This window comes from Galeopterus variegatus, unplaced genomic scaffold (genome assembly GCF_000696425.1).
Source record: "Galeopterus variegatus unplaced genomic scaffold, G_variegatus-3.0.2 Scaffold1194, whole genome shotgun sequence".
Classification (NCBI taxonomy): Eukaryota; Metazoa; Chordata; class Mammalia; order Dermoptera; family Cynocephalidae; genus Galeopterus; species Galeopterus variegatus.
Window position 1 is genome coordinate 60792 of NW_007727305.1, and position 18738 is coordinate 79529.

Sequence of the window (18738 nt, forward strand, 5' to 3'; positions counted from 1 at the left end):
GTATTGTGGTAGTTGTTGCATATTTTTCCAAAAATGAGGAGTTGTATCTTGTTGGAAACCTGGCCGAAATTCCCTTTTGTTCCAGTAGCGGTTGATGTTGATAATGCCAGCTGCCCATTTATATGGATATATAGCACATTGTCCACATTCTGAAAGCCTACAGTGTCAGCTTCATCCAGTATTTATGAAATAAACAGCTGATTTGCTTAGACTGTCAGTAGTAGCCTCTCTTGCACTTTTATAACTTTTAAATAATTGTAATATGTAATGTTAAAATGTGACAGTGTTTGGTTTTCACGATAAAAAGTTTTCTTTCTCANTAGCCTCTCTTGCACTTTTATAACTTTTAAATAATTGTAATATGTAATGTTAAAATGTGACATACTAATTATGATTAATTTCAGACATCTTTAGTTGCATAGACTTCCAGTGACAGTGTTTGGTTTTCACGATGAAAAGTTTTCTTTCTCTATAGATCTCATTGGGAGGAAGGAGAAGTTACTTTCACTGATTTTTTAACCTATATTTTCCTTTTCGTTTTGTTTTTTCTTGCCCCTGTACCAAAGATGAAATACTGAAGTCATCCCATTTCACGTATCCCCCTCCATCTCTGTTGTTGTGTAATGGGTGGACTGGAATGTGCGTTTCTGTCTCTTAGAGCCTGGGCAGCCACCTTCCCAGGTTCAAGTCTCATCTTCATGTAATGAGGTCTCAGAATACTGTTAATGTTGAGGATGTTTATAATTAAGTGTATTTCTATTAACACTGAAAAATGGTTTAGAATATTATGATTGCCAATATAACACACTGTGCTGCCATTACTCATCATAATGAAAATTTCACTTTTTTTGTCCCCTTGGGGGTTTTCTTCATGGGACAACTGTTGAAGAAATCAGTAAATAATATTGAAGCAAAAGGACAACAATGTGGCAGATCCAGTGACCAGTTCAGTGACCAGCCTTTAGCAGTATAGGGGGATTGTTTTTAGTGTTCCAAAACAGAGCAAGATATTGACATCATGATGATGACTGTATCTTCTGTGTATGTCAGATAAATATCATATTGATTACAGGACAGGATGCTGGATTTAGAGGTCATGGATTCTATTTCTATTTCTGCCAGCTCTGAGCTGTGCGGTCTTGGGCAAGTTGATTGACTGCTCTGGGTTTTAGTTCTGAGATCTTTGGGATCTGGACCAGATGGAGCACAGAGCAGTGGTTCTGACCTTTTGGGAACATGACCCCTGATGGATTAGATGAAACTTACTAAGCTGTCCTTCTGAAATGTGCCCACATCATCATGCATTTTAACCGGTTTGACTGAGTCCCGTAGTGCCCATCTTTACAGGATTCAGTGGTGCTAAGAGGTCCTGCTACTAGAATTACGTGCTTTTTATCTACATGTGTGTGTGAGTATGTGTGTGAAATGGTAATCTAACTGAATATTTACTGAGCATTTATAGGCACTATTCTGGACAATGGGAGCTTATATTTTAATGGGGGGGACGCATATACAGTAAACACAATGGGTAAATAAATACAGTATATGACATGTTAAATGCTACGGAGAAAAATCGTACATTATTGAAGGAGCTAATGAAGAGTTGGGGGAGGGAGAATGTGATTTTAAATAGGGCTGTCAGGGATTGTCTCACTGGGAAGGCTGGATTGGATCCTCCCTAAAATCTACTTTCAAAAGCAAACCTTAGGCAATAGAGTTATGACTGTTTACTACAATTAACATAGAGAAGAACAGAAGTGAGTTTCCTCTCGTGCTTAGCTTTGAACTAGCTTGCTTCCAAAAAATACTTTGTAAATGAAGGAGCCAGGAATCACAGCTCAGTAAAGCAATTAAGATTTCCTAGGAAAGGCTTTTTTTTTTTGTCTGGTGAGTTGGGAAAGGGATCTTTTTTCTGGCCTGTTTCACATACAAGGTTCTTTAAATCCATCATCCTTTTTAGGGTCATGGTCCATCTGATTTTTGCCCTCTGCTATCAATATGCCTTGTTCCTATTTCTTCATTGATGTTTTTTCTTATATTTACTGGATATTTATCCAGTTCCTATGTACAAAGCATTTTTTTGTGCATCTGGGAATACCTTGATGAATAAAAAAGAGGCCACTGTCTTCAAAGAACTTATGATCTATTGGGGGAAATGGGTGTGTTATCAGTCTACAGGAAGGAATGGGAATTTTCAGTGCAGAGGTTCAAGTCTGATGCTTTGGGAGCACAGAGTGGGGGTACGTTATTCTAACCAGACCAGTGGCATTGAAATTTGAGATGGTCCTTGAAAAATGCACCGTGCTTTGATAGCTTAGTGTTGGAGATGGGGTGCTGTAGTCTGGGAGAACGCCAGGAAAGAAAGGATAGGTACGGTGTGAAGAATTTTTCTTGGACTGGAGGGCAGGGTGTTTGGAGTGATGTGATGCTGGTTGAAAACTACAAGCCAGATCCTGGAGGTTCTTGAGTGATCTTGTGTGAGGAGTTTGGTGCCTGCTGTGGACACTGGGAAACCAGTTTGGACTTTCATTGCCTATCCTGGCTTTTGTCTAGGCTGGGCTTTGTCTGTCTATCTGTCATGATTGGCTGTTTTTCAGGCCATTGGTTTACTTCTCTGAGTCTTTGATTTTGTAAATTCTCTTCTTTATATTCTACTTATTCATTTTTCTTTTCATTAATATGAACATAACTCTTTTTAGCAATTGGCTTAATTTAGTAATATACATAGAAATGTGAGTTTGTGTTCAAATCATTTTGATGAAATATATTAATTGCCTTTGGAAGCTATGCTGGTATTTCATACTAGTGTTATATGTAATACCAAGGAATTAACCTTTGGCTCTATTTTTTTTTCTTTCAGGTTTTTAGCAATCACTTTTTTCAAGTGACTATTGACGACTTAAGACCAGAACCTAGTAAACTGTCAATGCTGTGCCATGCGGATTCTTTGGGGATTTTGCCAGTTCAATGGTGCCTTAAAAATGGAGTCAATCTCACTCCTCCCAAAGGTTAGTATTCTGTGAAAATTTGCAGGGTTTGGGTGATTCAGGAGGGTGTCTTGTCATTGAAATGATGCCTTTGTTAATCTTGAAGTTTACATTGTAAAGAATTTAGATGTAGTGGAAATAGAGTATCTTTCTCAGTTCGCTTGACATAGGCGTTGATCACAGGTCCATTGCTGGTGAGGGGTGTGGTGTGGGCTCTGTCACCCATGGGTTCCCGTCAGTTATTGTGTTATTGACAGCTATGGTGCTACCGTGTAGTGATAGAGGGTGCAATATTGCCAAGTGACTGAGGTTAAAGACTTGAAAGTGTCTGAGAAGTGTCTTTAAAAGTGCAACAGAATGCTAATGAAGCATTTTTTTAGATTTTTATTTCTGAGAAGCCAAATTTCCCCTCTGGGGTCCTTTCGCTCTCAGATATCCAACACTTTTGATGCTATAATACATTAAAATAATTAGGAGGCAGGACACATTAAATCGTTTAAAATTGGGATCCATGAAGCATGTTATTGGTAAGTACTATACTCTTTTTGTTTGGTCATGTGGTTAGTTGTTCCCTTTGGGTCTAAAGTTTGTTCAAGGAGGAGAGCAGTAAATGAAGGTGAAGGTGGGCATATGAGTAGGAAAATAAAGGGAATAGAAGAAAAAATTGGGACGAGATCAGAAACATAATCTTATTGGGGGGATTTTAACAGACAGCCTCAAATAATAAGGGGTTTTGTAGTAACCTTTGGAGATTGCTAGGGATTGGACTGCATGTGGTGGTGACCACGTTGAAAGAATGACTCAGTACTTGCAGGTCAAGTTCCAGTTTGCCTGTTGCCACCCTGTGCTGTCTGCCCAGCTCGTCTTCATCCTCATTTTTCCTTGACACCTGTCCCCACAGAGCAGATGCTTTTGGGTGTCTCCTTTTTAGCTGTTGACTCTTCAGCTGAAACTTGCAGGGTCATGGCGTGGCGTCAGTGATGACGCGGTGAGCGGTCCCACAACGCCATGTACCAGCCACTACTTTAGGTGTCTAACTCACATGGTCCTCAAAATAATGCTTGGAGGAAACTTAGTCACAGAGTTTCTGTGACGTGCCCTAGGTCACCTGGATTGTAAGGAGCAGGCAGGGGGCCTGTCTCCTGCATCTGTGCTGGGTGACCACAATGGGGACTCCAGTTTGCAGGCCTAGGTGTTTGTTTCTGTTTTGATGCTCACGAGCTGGATGGCCTGAGGTCACTGCGCTTCAGTTTTCAAGACTGTCAAATGGGGACATTTATGGTATTCCCCAGGTACCAGGGGAATAGAAACTAAGAATGATAAAAGCCTAAGTTTTTTATAATCATTTAATATTACCGTGTAGGTTTTATATTGTCAGCGATGTGTTGGTGGTAGATGAGGCATCCTCCCTGTTATGGAATTTCGGCATCAGGTCCCCAGCAGAGTTTGAAATTACTGGGGCCTTCTTTGTTTATTCCTAACTTCTCTATTGAAATGTGTGGGGAGGGGTCCCATGTCACTGAAGAGAGACCTTTTCTAGATATTTAAAATGCTGCTTGGTTCGATTTTGCACATTCCTAGTTAGTAATAGGATCTATCTTAGAACCTTTTAAAAAGATATTTCCTCACATGATGGGGAAACAAAAGGAAAAATGTTTTTATCTGCATTTTGGCTGCTTGATTATTCCATTTTGGCAGAAGGTTTACATTTACTAGTGTCTTTAGAATTTCTAAATACATTTCCTATGAACTGTAATTGTTGAAAATACGAGAGCACTTCCAAAAGTTCATGGAAAAATTGAATTCAAAGATAATATGAATCTTTCCATTAACTTTTTAAAGACCCCTCATATTTTTCATGGAAACAATTGTTGATACAGTTTGGACACTTGCTAGGAAAATGGGTGTGCCTGTTTGGATATTGGCATTTTATGATATGAAAATAATTGTTTTATATTAATGTAATTGAACTCTTAAACATGCAATGAAAGGACTGTACACATATATAAAATTAAGTACTTTTGCATTTTAAGCTTTTTTATGTCTAATGTTTAGCCACGATTATCTCATTAACCCCAATTATTTTCTACCTTGGGGAAATTGAGGCTGTGTTGTGTTAAATGATTTTTCTGAGCAGAGGTTGGCTTAGAACCCTAGTCCTAAGATCCCAAATCTAATGCTTTTTCTTCATAACCATATCCACGCTTTACTGCTGTTTTCTCTCTCTAGTATCTCCATAAAAAAAATCTATCCTTCTCAGTAATTTGGGGGAATCTTGGTGACCTTAAGAAGGACTAGGTGATGTCAGTGGACCATGACTTCTACATGATTGACATGGTCTATATGTCAAAGCAGTCTCAGAATTACAATTTTCTGGAGTAATTTTCCAAGAGTCTGTGGTTATAACAAAGTCACAGCTTTATTGAGCTCCCTTATCTTGTGAGAGTGGAATATATTTATTTTTGTAATTACAATGAATTAGAATTTAGAGGTGGTGGTGGTAGTGGTGGTTTCATGGTTTCCTTTTGAGGTGACTTGTTATGTGTCATATCTCAACACTAGGACTGGGAATCATGCTGTTGAATTTTTTCACACACTACTCTGCTTTATTAATGTATGAAAGTAGAAGCTTTTTAAAAAAGTTTGTCTTTAACTTAAATTCTAATGTTTATATGTAGACTATGTAGGATTTATGATACATATTGCCAAGTGATTTCAGATGTTTTCATGTGTGTATGTTTTTGGTAAATGTACTGTGTTGTTTAGAATTCTGTTAAAACCATGAGATACTGTTTACAGTTACAGTGTGTTGCCTGATCTCAAAAAGATATTAGGTGGGAAGCACCTGATGAAACAAAAGACATCTGGTGGCATAGATCCTTCAGTTCATTGTTTTAATGCTATTCCTGTTTTTAAAAGCACCTGATGAAACAAAAGACATCTGGTGGCATAGATCCTTCAGTTCATTGTTTTAATGCTGTTCCTGTTTTTTTTAAAAAAAATCTGTCTCCAGATATTAGGGACAAGCAGTCTAAGCTACAGTGGGTAGGAATTTTTCAGTGTGGCTTTCTGCGTAAATGCTTTCCTGGTAAGCAAAGGATAGAACCTTGGAGATTGTACCCCATTAGTTTAAACCCAGTGAACAAGTAAGTATTATAGTCACCATGAAAAATGATCAAAAGTAAATAAAAAAAGACTAAGCAAAAATATGTATATGTTATCAATCATGATTTGCTATTTTAAAATCATTCCATTAACCTTTCTGGCATGTAACATCAAAGATTAGTTATAGAATCAGAGGAGGAAAAGTTTCTCCCAGGGTGATCTTTTGTTGAAAATGTTAAGCCTTTAAATTTCTGTTGTAAAATGTGTAAGCGAGGGCTGAGCTAAGTGGCTTATTTTAGCACTTTCGTTTGTCTTGTAGGTTGACCATTTAGTAGACACACAAGTTGTTAACACAGTGTATGACTTAAAGGTGTATGAGGGTACTACAAAAAGTTCGTGGAAAAATAGAATTAAAAGATAATGCAAATTCTTCCATGAACTTTTTGAAGTACCCTCGTATTTTAATTGTTATTGAGACACATAGCTGTGAACCCCAAATGGTATTCTCTTTTCCTAAGGGGAAGAACCTCAGACACTGACAGGTAAACTTAGTCCATTTTGCCATCTGTTATATTTCAGCCCTACCAAAGGGGGTGGAGAATAGTCTGTAGACACCCGTGGCCCCACCGTCTTTATTCAACAGATGGTAACGTTTTGCCACATTTGATTCAGATTTTTAAAAAATGAAGTACAACATTAAAGATATCATCGAAGACCGAGCCATCCTTGAATCCTCTATTTCCCACACCAAGGTTTCTCCCAGGGTGATCTTTTGTTGAAAATGTTAAGCCTTTAAATTTCTGTTGTAAAATGTGTAAGCGAGGGCTGAGCTAAGTGGCTTATTTTAGCACTTTCGTTTGTCTTGTAGGTTGACCATTTAGTAGACACACAAGCTGTTAACACAGTGTACGATTTAAAGGTGTATGAGGGTACTACAAAAAGTTCGTGGAAAAATAGAATTAAAAGATAATGCAAATTCTTCCATGAACTTTTTGAAGTACCCTCGTATTTTAATTGTTATTGAGACACATAGCTGTGAACCCCAAATGGTATTCTCTTTTCCTAAGGGGAAGAACCTCAGACACTGACAGGTAAACTTAGTCCATTTTGCCATCTGTTATATTTCAGCCCTACCAAAGGGGGTGGAGAATAGTCTGTAGACACCCGTGGCCCCACCATCTTTATTCAACAGATGGTAAGATTTTGCCACATTTGATTCAGATTTTTAAAAAATGAAGTACAACATTAAAGATATCATCGAAGACCGAGCCATCCTTGAATCCTCTATTTTCCACACTGCATATCTAATACATTAGTGAGTCCTGTCAACGTTTTCAGAATCTGAGGGCCTCTCGTCACGACCATGTGGCCTGGGCTGCCATTGAGTCTCACCTGGTCTCTGCAGCTGCCTTCTCTTTTCTGTAGTCAGCTCAACACAGCAGGAAGATTGATCTTGTCTGACCGTAAATAACACACGTCCCTCTTCTGAGTGTCTTCCACCTCATTCGGTGTCCCAAAACACTGTGACAACAGTTGCCCAGTGGTCTGACTCTCATTGTCCCTCCTGGCCTCATCTCCTGAGACCTCCCCACCAGTCCCATATTATGACCATTTGTCCCCTTCTTAGGACATGGCTCTTACTGTTCCCTCTGCTTGGATGCCCTTCCCTAGCTGCAGGTTTGCTCATCCACCTTCTGTAGCAGGTGTTGCCTTCTTGGGGCCGTCTTTCTGGTCTACCCTATTCAATATCAATAGCAAATCACCACCCCCAACATTTTAATTTTCTTCCCTGCATTGTTTTTCTCTATAGAATTTCTCATCATGTAATATATGAATAAGTAATATATATTTTACTTCTTTGACTTTTATATCTGTCTCCCACTAAAAATGAAAGATCCACAAGAGCAGGGATTTTATTTTAGTCCTGCTGGTCACCACTCATCTCCAGTAGCTAGAATAGTGGGTGGCACTTGGTAGATATCTGTAGAATTTTGCATGAATCGAAGCTCTGCCCCCCACTCCATACCCTTCACTCCCCATCCTCCACAAGGTAACCACCCTCCTAAAGACTGTGTGCTTTTACTGCATTGGCTTCTTTGTCTATTCTTGTCCCAATCTCATTGTTTTTATGATAGTCACCTTAAAATACATCTCATTTTAACATATACGTAAATAATATCATGCTATGTATTGTTTTATGTAATGTTTAAATTTATTAGCATTTTCCAGGTTTTTTCCATGTTGGGGCATGTAGATTGTTTATTCATTTTTCTTGCTTTATGACGATACCATAATTTTTAAAATCCATTTCCTATTGCTAGACATGGTAAGTACTTCCAGTTTTCCCTGTTGCAAATGATATTCGAATGTATATCCTTATATGTGTTCCCAAGAGAGAGATTCTTTGGGGAGAGTATACCTAACTATGGAATTGCTGGTATTCCCTAGCTATTGCCAAATATTCTCCACGTTGTGCCAGTCTACGTTTCCACCCATAGTATTGGAGAGGTCCCATTGGAGAGGTCCCATTTTGCATAGCTCTATTTTGTGGTATTCTCAGGCTTAAACATTGCCATTTTGATGGGAGGGAAATAGACCTCTCTGTTCCTCTTGGGCATGTCCCTGATTACTAGTGCGGTTAAGCAGTTCATCATACACTTGTTGGTGATGTGTTTCTTCTCTTTTGGATTGTTAATTACATTTTTTGCCCTTTTTCTTTTTGATTATAGAGGTATTTATATATTCTAATATGAATTCTTTCTCAGCAACGCACTTCACAAATATAATAGCCCAGTCTGTGGCTTTTTTTTTCTTCTTCACTTTTTAATAGTGTTTAATGTCATATTGAAGTATTAAATTATAATGTAGTCAAATATTCGTCTTTCCTTCATGATTTGTTGATACATCTTAGAAATCCTTTTTCCTGATGTTCTTCTGTTAAGAATTTTGCAGGGTTTTTTTTTTTTTCTCCTTTTTTGTCTTTTGTCGGGACCGGCAACGGATCGCAACCCTCAGTGTCGCTCCCGTACCGGACTTAAATTAAGAAATTTTGATATTTTATTTTATATAATTTTTTATACCTTGCAACCTTTTGTTAGAATTTTTCCTAGGGGGTTTATTATTTTGCTTGATGTTGTGAATGGGATTTTTGTTATTCTTTTAATTTCTTATAGGCTATGGCTGATAGAATGCAATACTACTTTTTTGTATGTTTGTTTCATATCTAGCAACCTTTCTAAGCTGTCACAAGAACAGTTTGTGTAAGATAAGGATTATCTGATTCTTGAAGTTTTGCTTATACAACTCCCTGGAGCTGATGCTATTGTAGTTGGTGTTTTGTAGAGTATGAATTTATTTCCTTTAAAGGCTATAAGTTCTGTTAGGTCTACCGTTTCTGTTTGAGGCAGTTTTAGTAGCATATATCTATTTATAGTGTTATCTGTTTTAGCTATGTTTCAAATTTATTGTTAGATTATTTGGTCAGGCCAAGTTTGTTAATTGGATAGCTCAAATATTCTATATCTTCACTATATTTTTGTCTGTTCTATAAATTTTCAAAAGGTGCATTAAAATATTTAGAGATTGAGGAATAGATAGCTTCTCTTTCGGGGTGGGGTAGGTAGGGATGGGATATGTTGGGTGTGAATGTTTGGTGGGTGTGTGACGTGGGTGTGGGTGTATGTAGTCTGTGTGCTGTGCATGTGTGTTTGAAGCAAGCTGTGTTAGGACATTCACATTCAGGACCATTAGACTTTCCTCTTTTCCCCTACGAAAGTGTTTAAAGTCCTTTTGTGTGGCTCTCTTGTGTTGGTTGGTTTCCTTATGTGACTTATCATTTTTCATTGTGAACTCGTTTTCAGTCATGGGTTGTTATTTCTGTGGCAGTTCCATATGCCTGGATTAACGTGATTCCTTCATCGTAGTTTTGCATTAGGGTCTGCCCAGTGTTCTAGGGTTTTCACTGTCTTTGAGTGTTTATATGGTACTGTCTCCATCTGCCCACTGGAAGGTAAGCTCCACAGAGTCAAGGAGTTTTTATCTCTTTTGTTCATTGTGTATCCCCATCACCAAAAACAATGTGTGGTGCTGGAAGGTATCCCTGGTTATTCAGGGAATGAATGTCTGAATCTTCTATTAATTTCTCAATCTGTACCATTCACAATTGTGGATTTGGACTGCACACATACACATGCGACTGCCTTGGAGGAGCAAACAATTCCTTTTTTTTTCACTCCCTTAATCAGAGACTCAGACATGCAGGTAGCATCCATCCTTGCTGCTTCTCTGCTCCAGGGGCTAAGTTTGTCTGGTCCTGTTTTCACAGCCCTGGCAGCCGCCTGGGGCCAGGCATTATGCAACAGTCCCAGGTCCCTCTGCTTTTCTCTTTTGAGCCAGCCTGTCTTCTGCCCCTTGTGAGCTCCTGGGCGGCTCAGCCCTGGCCTGCAGGGCCCTCTTGGTTTATTGGAGATTTTCTTCTCTTTTGAATGTGGCTATGCAATTAATTTTTTTTTAAATTATATTTCATCTGGCATCTGAGGGAAGACTATCAGGTCTGCCCACCTGGTTACTGGACTTGCAAGTATGGTCTCCTTTCTAGTTTTCTGATTCATGCTTGAGCAGAAGGTCATTTTTGATTGCAAAGAGTTGAAGAGGTAAAACTCTTTGGGTCATTTCTAATATCTGAAAATATTTCTGATTGTTGAAAACTAAGAATCCCTTTTGTTAACTTTGTCCTAAATTCACTTTAAACTTTAGGATTTTGAAGAGGGGTTTTGCTGGTATTTATATGATATTACATCTTGGGAACATATCTGTGTCCTCTAGCGTTATGTTTATAATCCAGAACAAGAGGTTGAGCATGCCTCCAGACAGAAGTACACGAAGTGTCACACTGTACCCTACACTAAATATTTCTCAGCATAATTCTTATTCTAAAAGATTAGGAAGGTGGCATGGCTAGTGTTTATACTAAGTTGACCTTTTTCCCTCCTTTTTTCTTACATAATATTTTTTTCCTGCGCTCCTCTGTGAACATAAAAACAGAATAAATCAGTTGGAAGTGAATGAATGCCTAAATTTTAAAGATATGCATTAGGGAGGGCTGAAAATTGAACATCAGCCATGACTATGGAGGTAGCTGGATTTTGAGAGGTAGGTTATAGCTTTGTAGCAAACAGCATGGATGAGAAGAAATGCTGTAGTCAGTTACTGGTGTGTTCTTATCCTGCCTGGGAGCCTGTGGTGTACAGAAACTCCTTCATGGAGCCATGTAGGAATGCTGAGAAAGATGTGCTCCAAAATAGACAGCCCGGCTCCCTGGGCCAGTTCTGCCAGCTAAGCTCTGTGCCTTCCGCTTCCTCACCCATGCCATGGGGACATTCGTCCCAAGAAGCGACGCCCTTGAGCATGTGGCCTTAGTGAGTGTTCAGGGAGGATTGGTTGTTTCAAAAATAGTAAAAGCTTGGGCTTGAAAGGAGAAAGATCACCTTGCAATCAGAAGAATAGTGAGTTGAACCGGTGCCCAGCAGAGCTGCTCAGGGAGTCAGGAACCTTTTTAAGAAAGGACTAAGAGCCTGTTCTTTCTCACTAATTTTACTTTATTTTATTTTATTATTTCTTTTCTTCTTCTTCTTCTTCTTCTTTTTTTTTTTTTTTTTTTTTTTTTTTTTTTTTTTTTTTTTTTTTTTTTTTTTTGGCAGTGGCTGAGAGGCTGTTCTCAGAACGTGTTTTCTGTTCTGCCATCCTTCGTTCATGTATCTGGGTCTTGGTACTTGCTGATTTTCAAAGATTACTATGTCACTTTTCCTTTCCAAGGAGGTTGAACTGAAAGCTCAGTGCACTTGCTATTTACATATGCTGTGCTAACACTTACTAAAGTAAACATTCTTGGGGATGAAGATCTCTCTGTGGGTCTGCTTTCTCTTCAGTGGTATGTGGTGAGCTTGTTCAGAGTCTTCTTTCCTAATTCCCCAGCCACTGTCCACCCTTGCCCATATCTCACTGCGTTACGGGCATCGGATGTGCACCTGCTCCTCTCAGTGGCTGCCAGAGCTCCGGAAAGCCCGGCTGATGCTTTTTCCAGCCTTGCTGCACTAACCAGCTTCCGGCAAGCTGGAGGCTTCCAGGGAATAGTTCCTGAGCAAATGCATTTCCTCATTTTAGAAAGTGTTATTGCCTTATAGGACTTCTTTTCTTTAAAGAACTTTTTAAAAGAAGTTTCTAACTTGCACATTTAATACACATTCATTCTTCAAAAATTTGAAAAAATAGAAAGGTCTAAAAAACGTGTTCCTTTTAGTATTTCTGTCCTGATGAAATAACCTTTGGGATATATTCCTTCAGATTTCTGTTTCCTTGGATATGCAATAGGTATATCTGTTTAATTATTTTATACACACTATTTCATAACTTGCTTTTGTCGCTTATTTATGATATGTTATGCCAAAATACCTACCACTTTAAATGACTGGGGGAGCCCCATGATGCATAGGTAAATAGTGGTTTTCAGTTCACTTTTGTACATAAAATGTTTCACAGTTGTCCTCTTCCAGAATAGACTCTCCACTTTGTTCTCATCTGCCCAGTCCCACAGTCTGGAACACTCTACACGCACTGCCAGGCCCTTGTGCTGATTGCCCCTCCTCTCCAGCAGCCGCGTGCCCAGCCCCCTCTGTTCCAGGGGCCTTTGCCATGGCCACTTTCCATTGAGGTCTCCCCGACCACTCTGCTGCGAGTGCAGCCGCCCCTGTGTGCCTTCCCCACGTTCTCTGTGGCGTGGTGATCACCTGACCTTTGATATTTACCATTGTCGGTCTCCTCTCACTGAGATGTGAGCTCTGGGAAGATAAGGAATTTTGTGTTTTGTTCACTTTTGTATCCCAGGATTAGAACCACACCTTGCACACAGCATGCAGTTGATCAGTATTTCTGAATAAATGAGTGTATCAATGAACGAATGGCTAGGTTGGAGGGTGGGCACGCTTTTGAACATGTTGGCACACGTTTACCAAATGGACACCTGCAGTCATTTATCAAGTTACACTCCAACCAGAAATGCGTAAGGTACCGGTTTCTTGTCAGCCTTTAGAACAGGGGATTCTCACAATTGCTTTTCATTTTGACAGGTAGATGGCAAACATGATATTCTTTTGCCACTTTTATTTTTTATTCTGATTGTACTTTTTTTTTTCCATACCACCCAACAAAGAAGAGGAGCTTTTATACCTGTGGTCTCTTTTACCAGAGAGAGGAATCATTTTTTTTTTTTTTAAACCTTTCCCCTCCTTCCACCCCAAGTCACAGGCACAGGCCATGTGGCCACCGTGATTGTCTTAGGATAGTCACATGTTCGCTTCCTGGGGCTGGGTAACTGGATAAAATCAAGATTCTGTTAGCAAACCTGAAGTGGGAGGGACTGGAGGAGGCAGTCCTGGTTTATTCCACAGACCCTTGATTGACTGGCCAGTGTTTTGATTTTAAACAGAGCAAAAATGCGAGGTTTTCAAATAGTCTTTACTAAAGTGATTTCATGACCATTCTTGAAAGCTTGGAAAATACAAAGAGGTCAGAGAAAAAAGTAGCGATGGGTCTTCCTAGCCAATTACTGTGATATTTATTATGTTTTTCTTACATTTCCTCTGGTCTTTTTTCTTTGCATATTTTTATAAAAATCTGGTAATTCTATATACGTTTGCAGCAGTGTTTTCATCGAAAGCTATTGCAGTAATTTTTTTCATGAATATATATGTTTTTAACAAATTTTTATGCACTTTCATGCCTGGGTGGAAAGTTGTTGTCATTTTTTTCTCCCTTTATTATCAGTCATAATGCCACAGGTGTCTTAATGTGTGACACTTTTACAGTTTTTAGAGTTGTTTTAATGGGATAAGTTTCCACAAGTGTGTTGTGTCAGAGGGCATGAACATTTTTTTTGCCAAATAGTTTTTCAAAAGATTTGTCCATTTGCACTGCCAATAGTAGTGTTTGCAAGTGGAGTTGTTTTATGTCAATTAATTTGTGTCATAAGGAAATCGGTCAGCAACCTCTTCCCTTTTGGATCTTAGTTGGAACTTCGTTCAGAATAAACACTAATAAAAGCATAAATAACTCTAATGGTTGTGGTTCGACAGTCTCCATGGCAGCTTGTTGCATATTTCAATCGCCTAAGAGGTTTTATTTCTTTTTATTTTCTTCTCCCCTCTGCTATCTTCCTCCCAGCCTCCACTCTGAAAACTGTTTCCCTGGCTACAGTTAAGCCTTAGTACTTCTTGTTCTGTCTTTGTTGATTAGTGAGTATAATTGACCGCTGTTGTCTGTATCATACAAGCCACAGCAGTTTGTTTTTATGTCGCAGTGATTTTCTGAACTGTCACAAAACTGCCTTGCAAAGCCCGTCATCAGCCTGGAGGAAAAGAATTTTAAGTGATGAAGTGAATAAAGGTCACAAGAGAGGAGGAGGAGGAGTTCGAGTGTTTAAGGAGACGAGCGTGTTCTAGGGGTGGAATAATTGTTGCTTAGAAGATACTAGCAAGACTTGATTATATCGAGATGAGATTAAAACTGGTTCCCCATAGTCAGAGTATTGAGGACTGGATATACAGAGGGATGGATTGTAGGTCCAAGAAACATGGAGCGTGACATTTCATGGAGTGGGTGAAGCCTATTTGAGGTTGGTTATAGAATGCCCAGCTAAGTGTCTGTATGTAGAGAACAGGGGTGACTTCTGTGTTGGAAAATTTTGTCTAAATGGATATTGACCATAAAGAACACCCAAATCCATGCTATATCAGAAAGTGCTTTGCTGTTCATCCGTGTAAGTCTTTCCAATCTGCTCACCCATCCCCTCAGGATTTCATGAAGTTTTCTTCATCTCACAAAATTAACTGAAAAAGTATATCAGAGGTCCAGGGAAGAGATATTGGAATAGTGGGGATCATGATTTACAACCCAGAGAAATGGGACCCCATATTGCAAAGATTTATCTTGTCCTCACGGGCTGAGGTGCGAGGTCTTCAGGAGAAGCACCTTGTTACATAAGCCTCTTTCTCCAGCCCCATCTCCCATTCTCCTGGGAGAAGAGAAGGGAATTAACCACAGACAGAAGGGAGAAAATCCTCAGTAACAACAGTAGAGTAATGACTGATGGTGGCTCTGAATCATAGAATGTCTCATCCAGACAGGACTTTAAAGCTTTCAAAGCTCTGTATTTTGTGAATTTGTAGGTGAGGAGAATCAGGCATAGAAGATTTAATTTACTTTTAATCTTGTTCCATCCAGTTACTGGTAGAGCTGAGTGAAAAATCCAGATGTCCTCTTTTCTGGTTCAGTGCCCTGTGTCCTGTTAGGAAACTTATCACCAGTTTGAAGTGTCCTGTGGAGTTCTTCTGTTTTCATACACTAATGAGAGGATTTGATCCAAACACTTCCAAAAAAACTATTCTCAAAGGGGAGGGTCAGGCTAATTGTAAAGAAATTCATCTCATGTTAAGTCGTTGAAAACATGTTTTGTTTTGTTTCAAAATGTTTAGAGGAAAGTAGGTCTTGTCCCTTGCAGAAACCTCCAAGGCAAGAGCCATTTGGCTGGAGGGACAGCTCTGGAGAGAAGGGTTTGGAGGAAGGGCAGGTGGGTACTTGAAGAATCTCTTCGAAACTAGCTGGAAAGAGTATACAGCACCTCAGAACTCTGAGACTTCTCATTGCCTTGTGGGAAAGACATGAGTTGTCAGTCTTTATGGAATGAAACAAATGTCTTAAGAAAGAAGGGAGCCCCCCTGCCGCTGACGGGCAGCAGGGAGTGGGGGGTAAAGGTCAGTCTCTGGGACCAGAGGAGCACAGCTGCTTTCTTGGTTAACTGCCTTCCCTTCTTATCCTAAAAATAAAAATCGGTAAATTGTGCTTACTTAATGAAAATAAAACCTATCTCGTGCTTGGGAATACAGATGGAGGTAGGAAGCAACCAGTATCTTGAGTTTCTTTAATGAAGAATTTCTTCAGTCACTCTGCAACTAACAGTCCTCATGTTAAGTGAATTTGCAATTGTAGAATTTATGACAATATGGGGAAAAGAAATTGGGGGGCTTGGGTCACAAATGTACTTTCTTGAGTTTCTTTAATGAAGAATTTCTTCAGTCACTCTGCAACTAACAGTCCTCATGTTAAGTGAATTTGCGATTGTAGAATTTATGACAATATGGGGAAAAGAAATTGGGGGGCTTGGGTCACAAATGTACTTAAGAAACTCCTTACAGATTTATTTTACATACACTTGAACCAGTGAACATAGCATGCTAAGTGAAGATAAGGGTGACATTTTACACATTTTCAGTTGGTTATAACTGGTCTCTATTTTCACAGCCATCCCTGGTTCCCAGCACACCCTTGTAAACATCGGCCTTTTCTGTGGCCTGCCCGTTCACTGGTCTCCCTTTGAGTAGGTGATGCTCATGTCAAGGGGCGCTCTCCTACCTCGGTCCTGCCTTTCTTGTCGATGATTCTGAACTGTCATCGCTCACCGCTGCCGTGTCTTGCCGTGGTTGTCAGGGTGGATATATACTGCAGGAGCTTCCTTCCAAAAGTTCGTGGAAAGATGGAATTAAAAGATGATACAAACCTTTCTGTGAATGTTTTGGAGCACCTAGCCCCGTATAATTGTGCCACCCCTCCCCGCAGAAAAGACCAAGTAAGAAAGACAGAAAATCCACTGGTGGGATCTGTACTTAATTAGATTCAGTGCGTGTGAAAGTTGTTTCTCAGACTCTTCCCTCAGTATCTCCAAACTGCCCCCAGAGCATCCCACCAGGAGGCCCATCCTTGCGCCGCTCAGTGTTCTTCATCCTCAGCAGGTCGGTCCAGCAAAGGTCTCCGCTCTCCTCCAAACCGTCTGCTCCTCGTTTGCCCTTGGCCCTGTCTTCTGTTAACTCTTTAAAAATCACTCCCCCTCCCATACTGTTTTTTCCCCAATAAAGTCTTACGGTTTCCACAATGACACCGAGAATTAAGTCCCCGAGTTTCCACCAGGGGGGAGTGATCGTCTAGTTGTACAGAATGGGTTGCGAGAACGTGTTTTGGGTCACATCCTGTCTCAGCCATCTCCCTGGTAGCAGATCTCGCTACCTCGGGCACTGCTGTAGGCAGGTCCTGCCCTTCTTCACCTGGTGTCAGGTAACACGCTGTGCTAAGGTGGGATTCCTTACAAGATTTAGTGCTTTACGTTTTCCTGAATGTTTCATTTGACCCTTGTGAAAACTGAAGTGCTGTTAGTTTTTGTGGGGGCTTCATCCTACAGGGGTCTAGACTCACACCGCTTATTTTTTCAATCACTAGTTTACCCTTGATGGGGCTGGCTTAATCAATGCAGTTTTGTCTGTGTTGTGTCATTCACAGGTTACACTGGCCAGGACTTCGACTGGGCGGATTATCACAAGCAGTACGGGGCAGAAGAAGCCCCGCCCTTCTGCTTCAGAAATGTAAGAAGCTTCCCTCTTTTTCTTTTTTTTTTTTTATCCTAGATGTTGTTCATTATAAGTTTTATAAGTTGTTTGCCATTTATTGAGCAAGGCTGGAGTACTGCCATGCACCTTAGGATCACAAACTTCTGCAGTTTTTGAAAGTCTGCCTTTCAGGTGATATATTCGTTAGGGTGATGCTGGGCTGTGGGAACAGACTGACTGATAAAAATGCAGTGGCTGGAACATGCTAAGTGTCTTCCTTGCTACGGAAGATTCCAGGGTGTTCTCAATTAGTGGGTGATTCTCACTGTGGTGAGTCCTTGGCTGGATTCATCATCTGAATGTAGCCTGCCTGTAGGCAGGGATGAAGGAGAAGATACCTCTTGTTCTGAATACTGTAGCTTGATAGTGACAGTCGTGATTCCGTTCACCTTGCACTTGTGACAGCTGGTCTCATGGCCACCATAAGTGAAGACAGGGGATGGGTCTGGTCTGGGCTTGTGTTTCCCAGCTGTGGTTCTATGCTACAGAGGGAAGAGGACACATTTGGGTGGACAGCTGGCCACCTGTGCCACCATTAGATATGCACTTGCTATGCAGTGTAGTATTGACAAGCCCATTGAGGAGATTCTCTGCTCCTGAGGTTTATTCTTTTTTTTTTTTTTTTTTCCTTTTTTTTTTTTTTTTTGACCGGCAACAGGATCGCAACCCTCGGTGTAGTGCCCACACCGCGCTCAACTAGTGAGCGGACCGGTCTCTATATGGGATCCGAACCCTTGGCGGGAGCACCGCCATGCTCCCAAGCGCCGCACTCAACCGAGTGCGCCACCGGGCCGGCCCCTGAGGTTTATTCTTAACATACATTCTTATTTTTTTCTTTGATTATGTCAGTAATTACTCAGATTACTAGAAAGATGCTAGTCAATTTTGTGCTTTGCTTATTTATGCTACTGCCCTCTTCACACAGAGCTTATTGGCACAGTAATGGGATTTTTGTGACACATTAAATAGCAATGAGTGTGTGTGTATACATGTGTATTTACGAGGTTACAGGAGGTGGGTTTTATGAAGTAGTTTATAAAATTATTTCATTTAAACTTTATCAACTATAGGAACTGTGAAAACAGATATGAATTATCACTGTTATTATTATCTCTAAGATAATTATTAGATAATAATAATTATTATCTCTAAGAATG

The 18738-nt window shown here is 40.0% G+C and overlaps 1 protein-coding gene across 1 annotated transcript in view; it reads left to right on the forward strand.

Annotated features, from left to right (window-relative positions):
- SFMBT2 (Scm-like with four mbt domains 2) overlaps window positions 1-18738 on the forward strand; it is a gene marked incomplete at its 5' end in the record, with an annotated part of 147036 nt that overhangs the window by 59057 nt on the left and 69241 nt on the right. The window contains 2 exons of the mRNA XM_008575467.1: window positions 2861-3008; window positions 17475-17557. Of these exons, the coding sequence (XP_008573689.1) occupies window positions 2861-3008; window positions 17475-17557 (231 nt within the window). The remainder of the gene's footprint in view (window positions 1-2860; window positions 3009-17474; window positions 17558-18738) is intronic.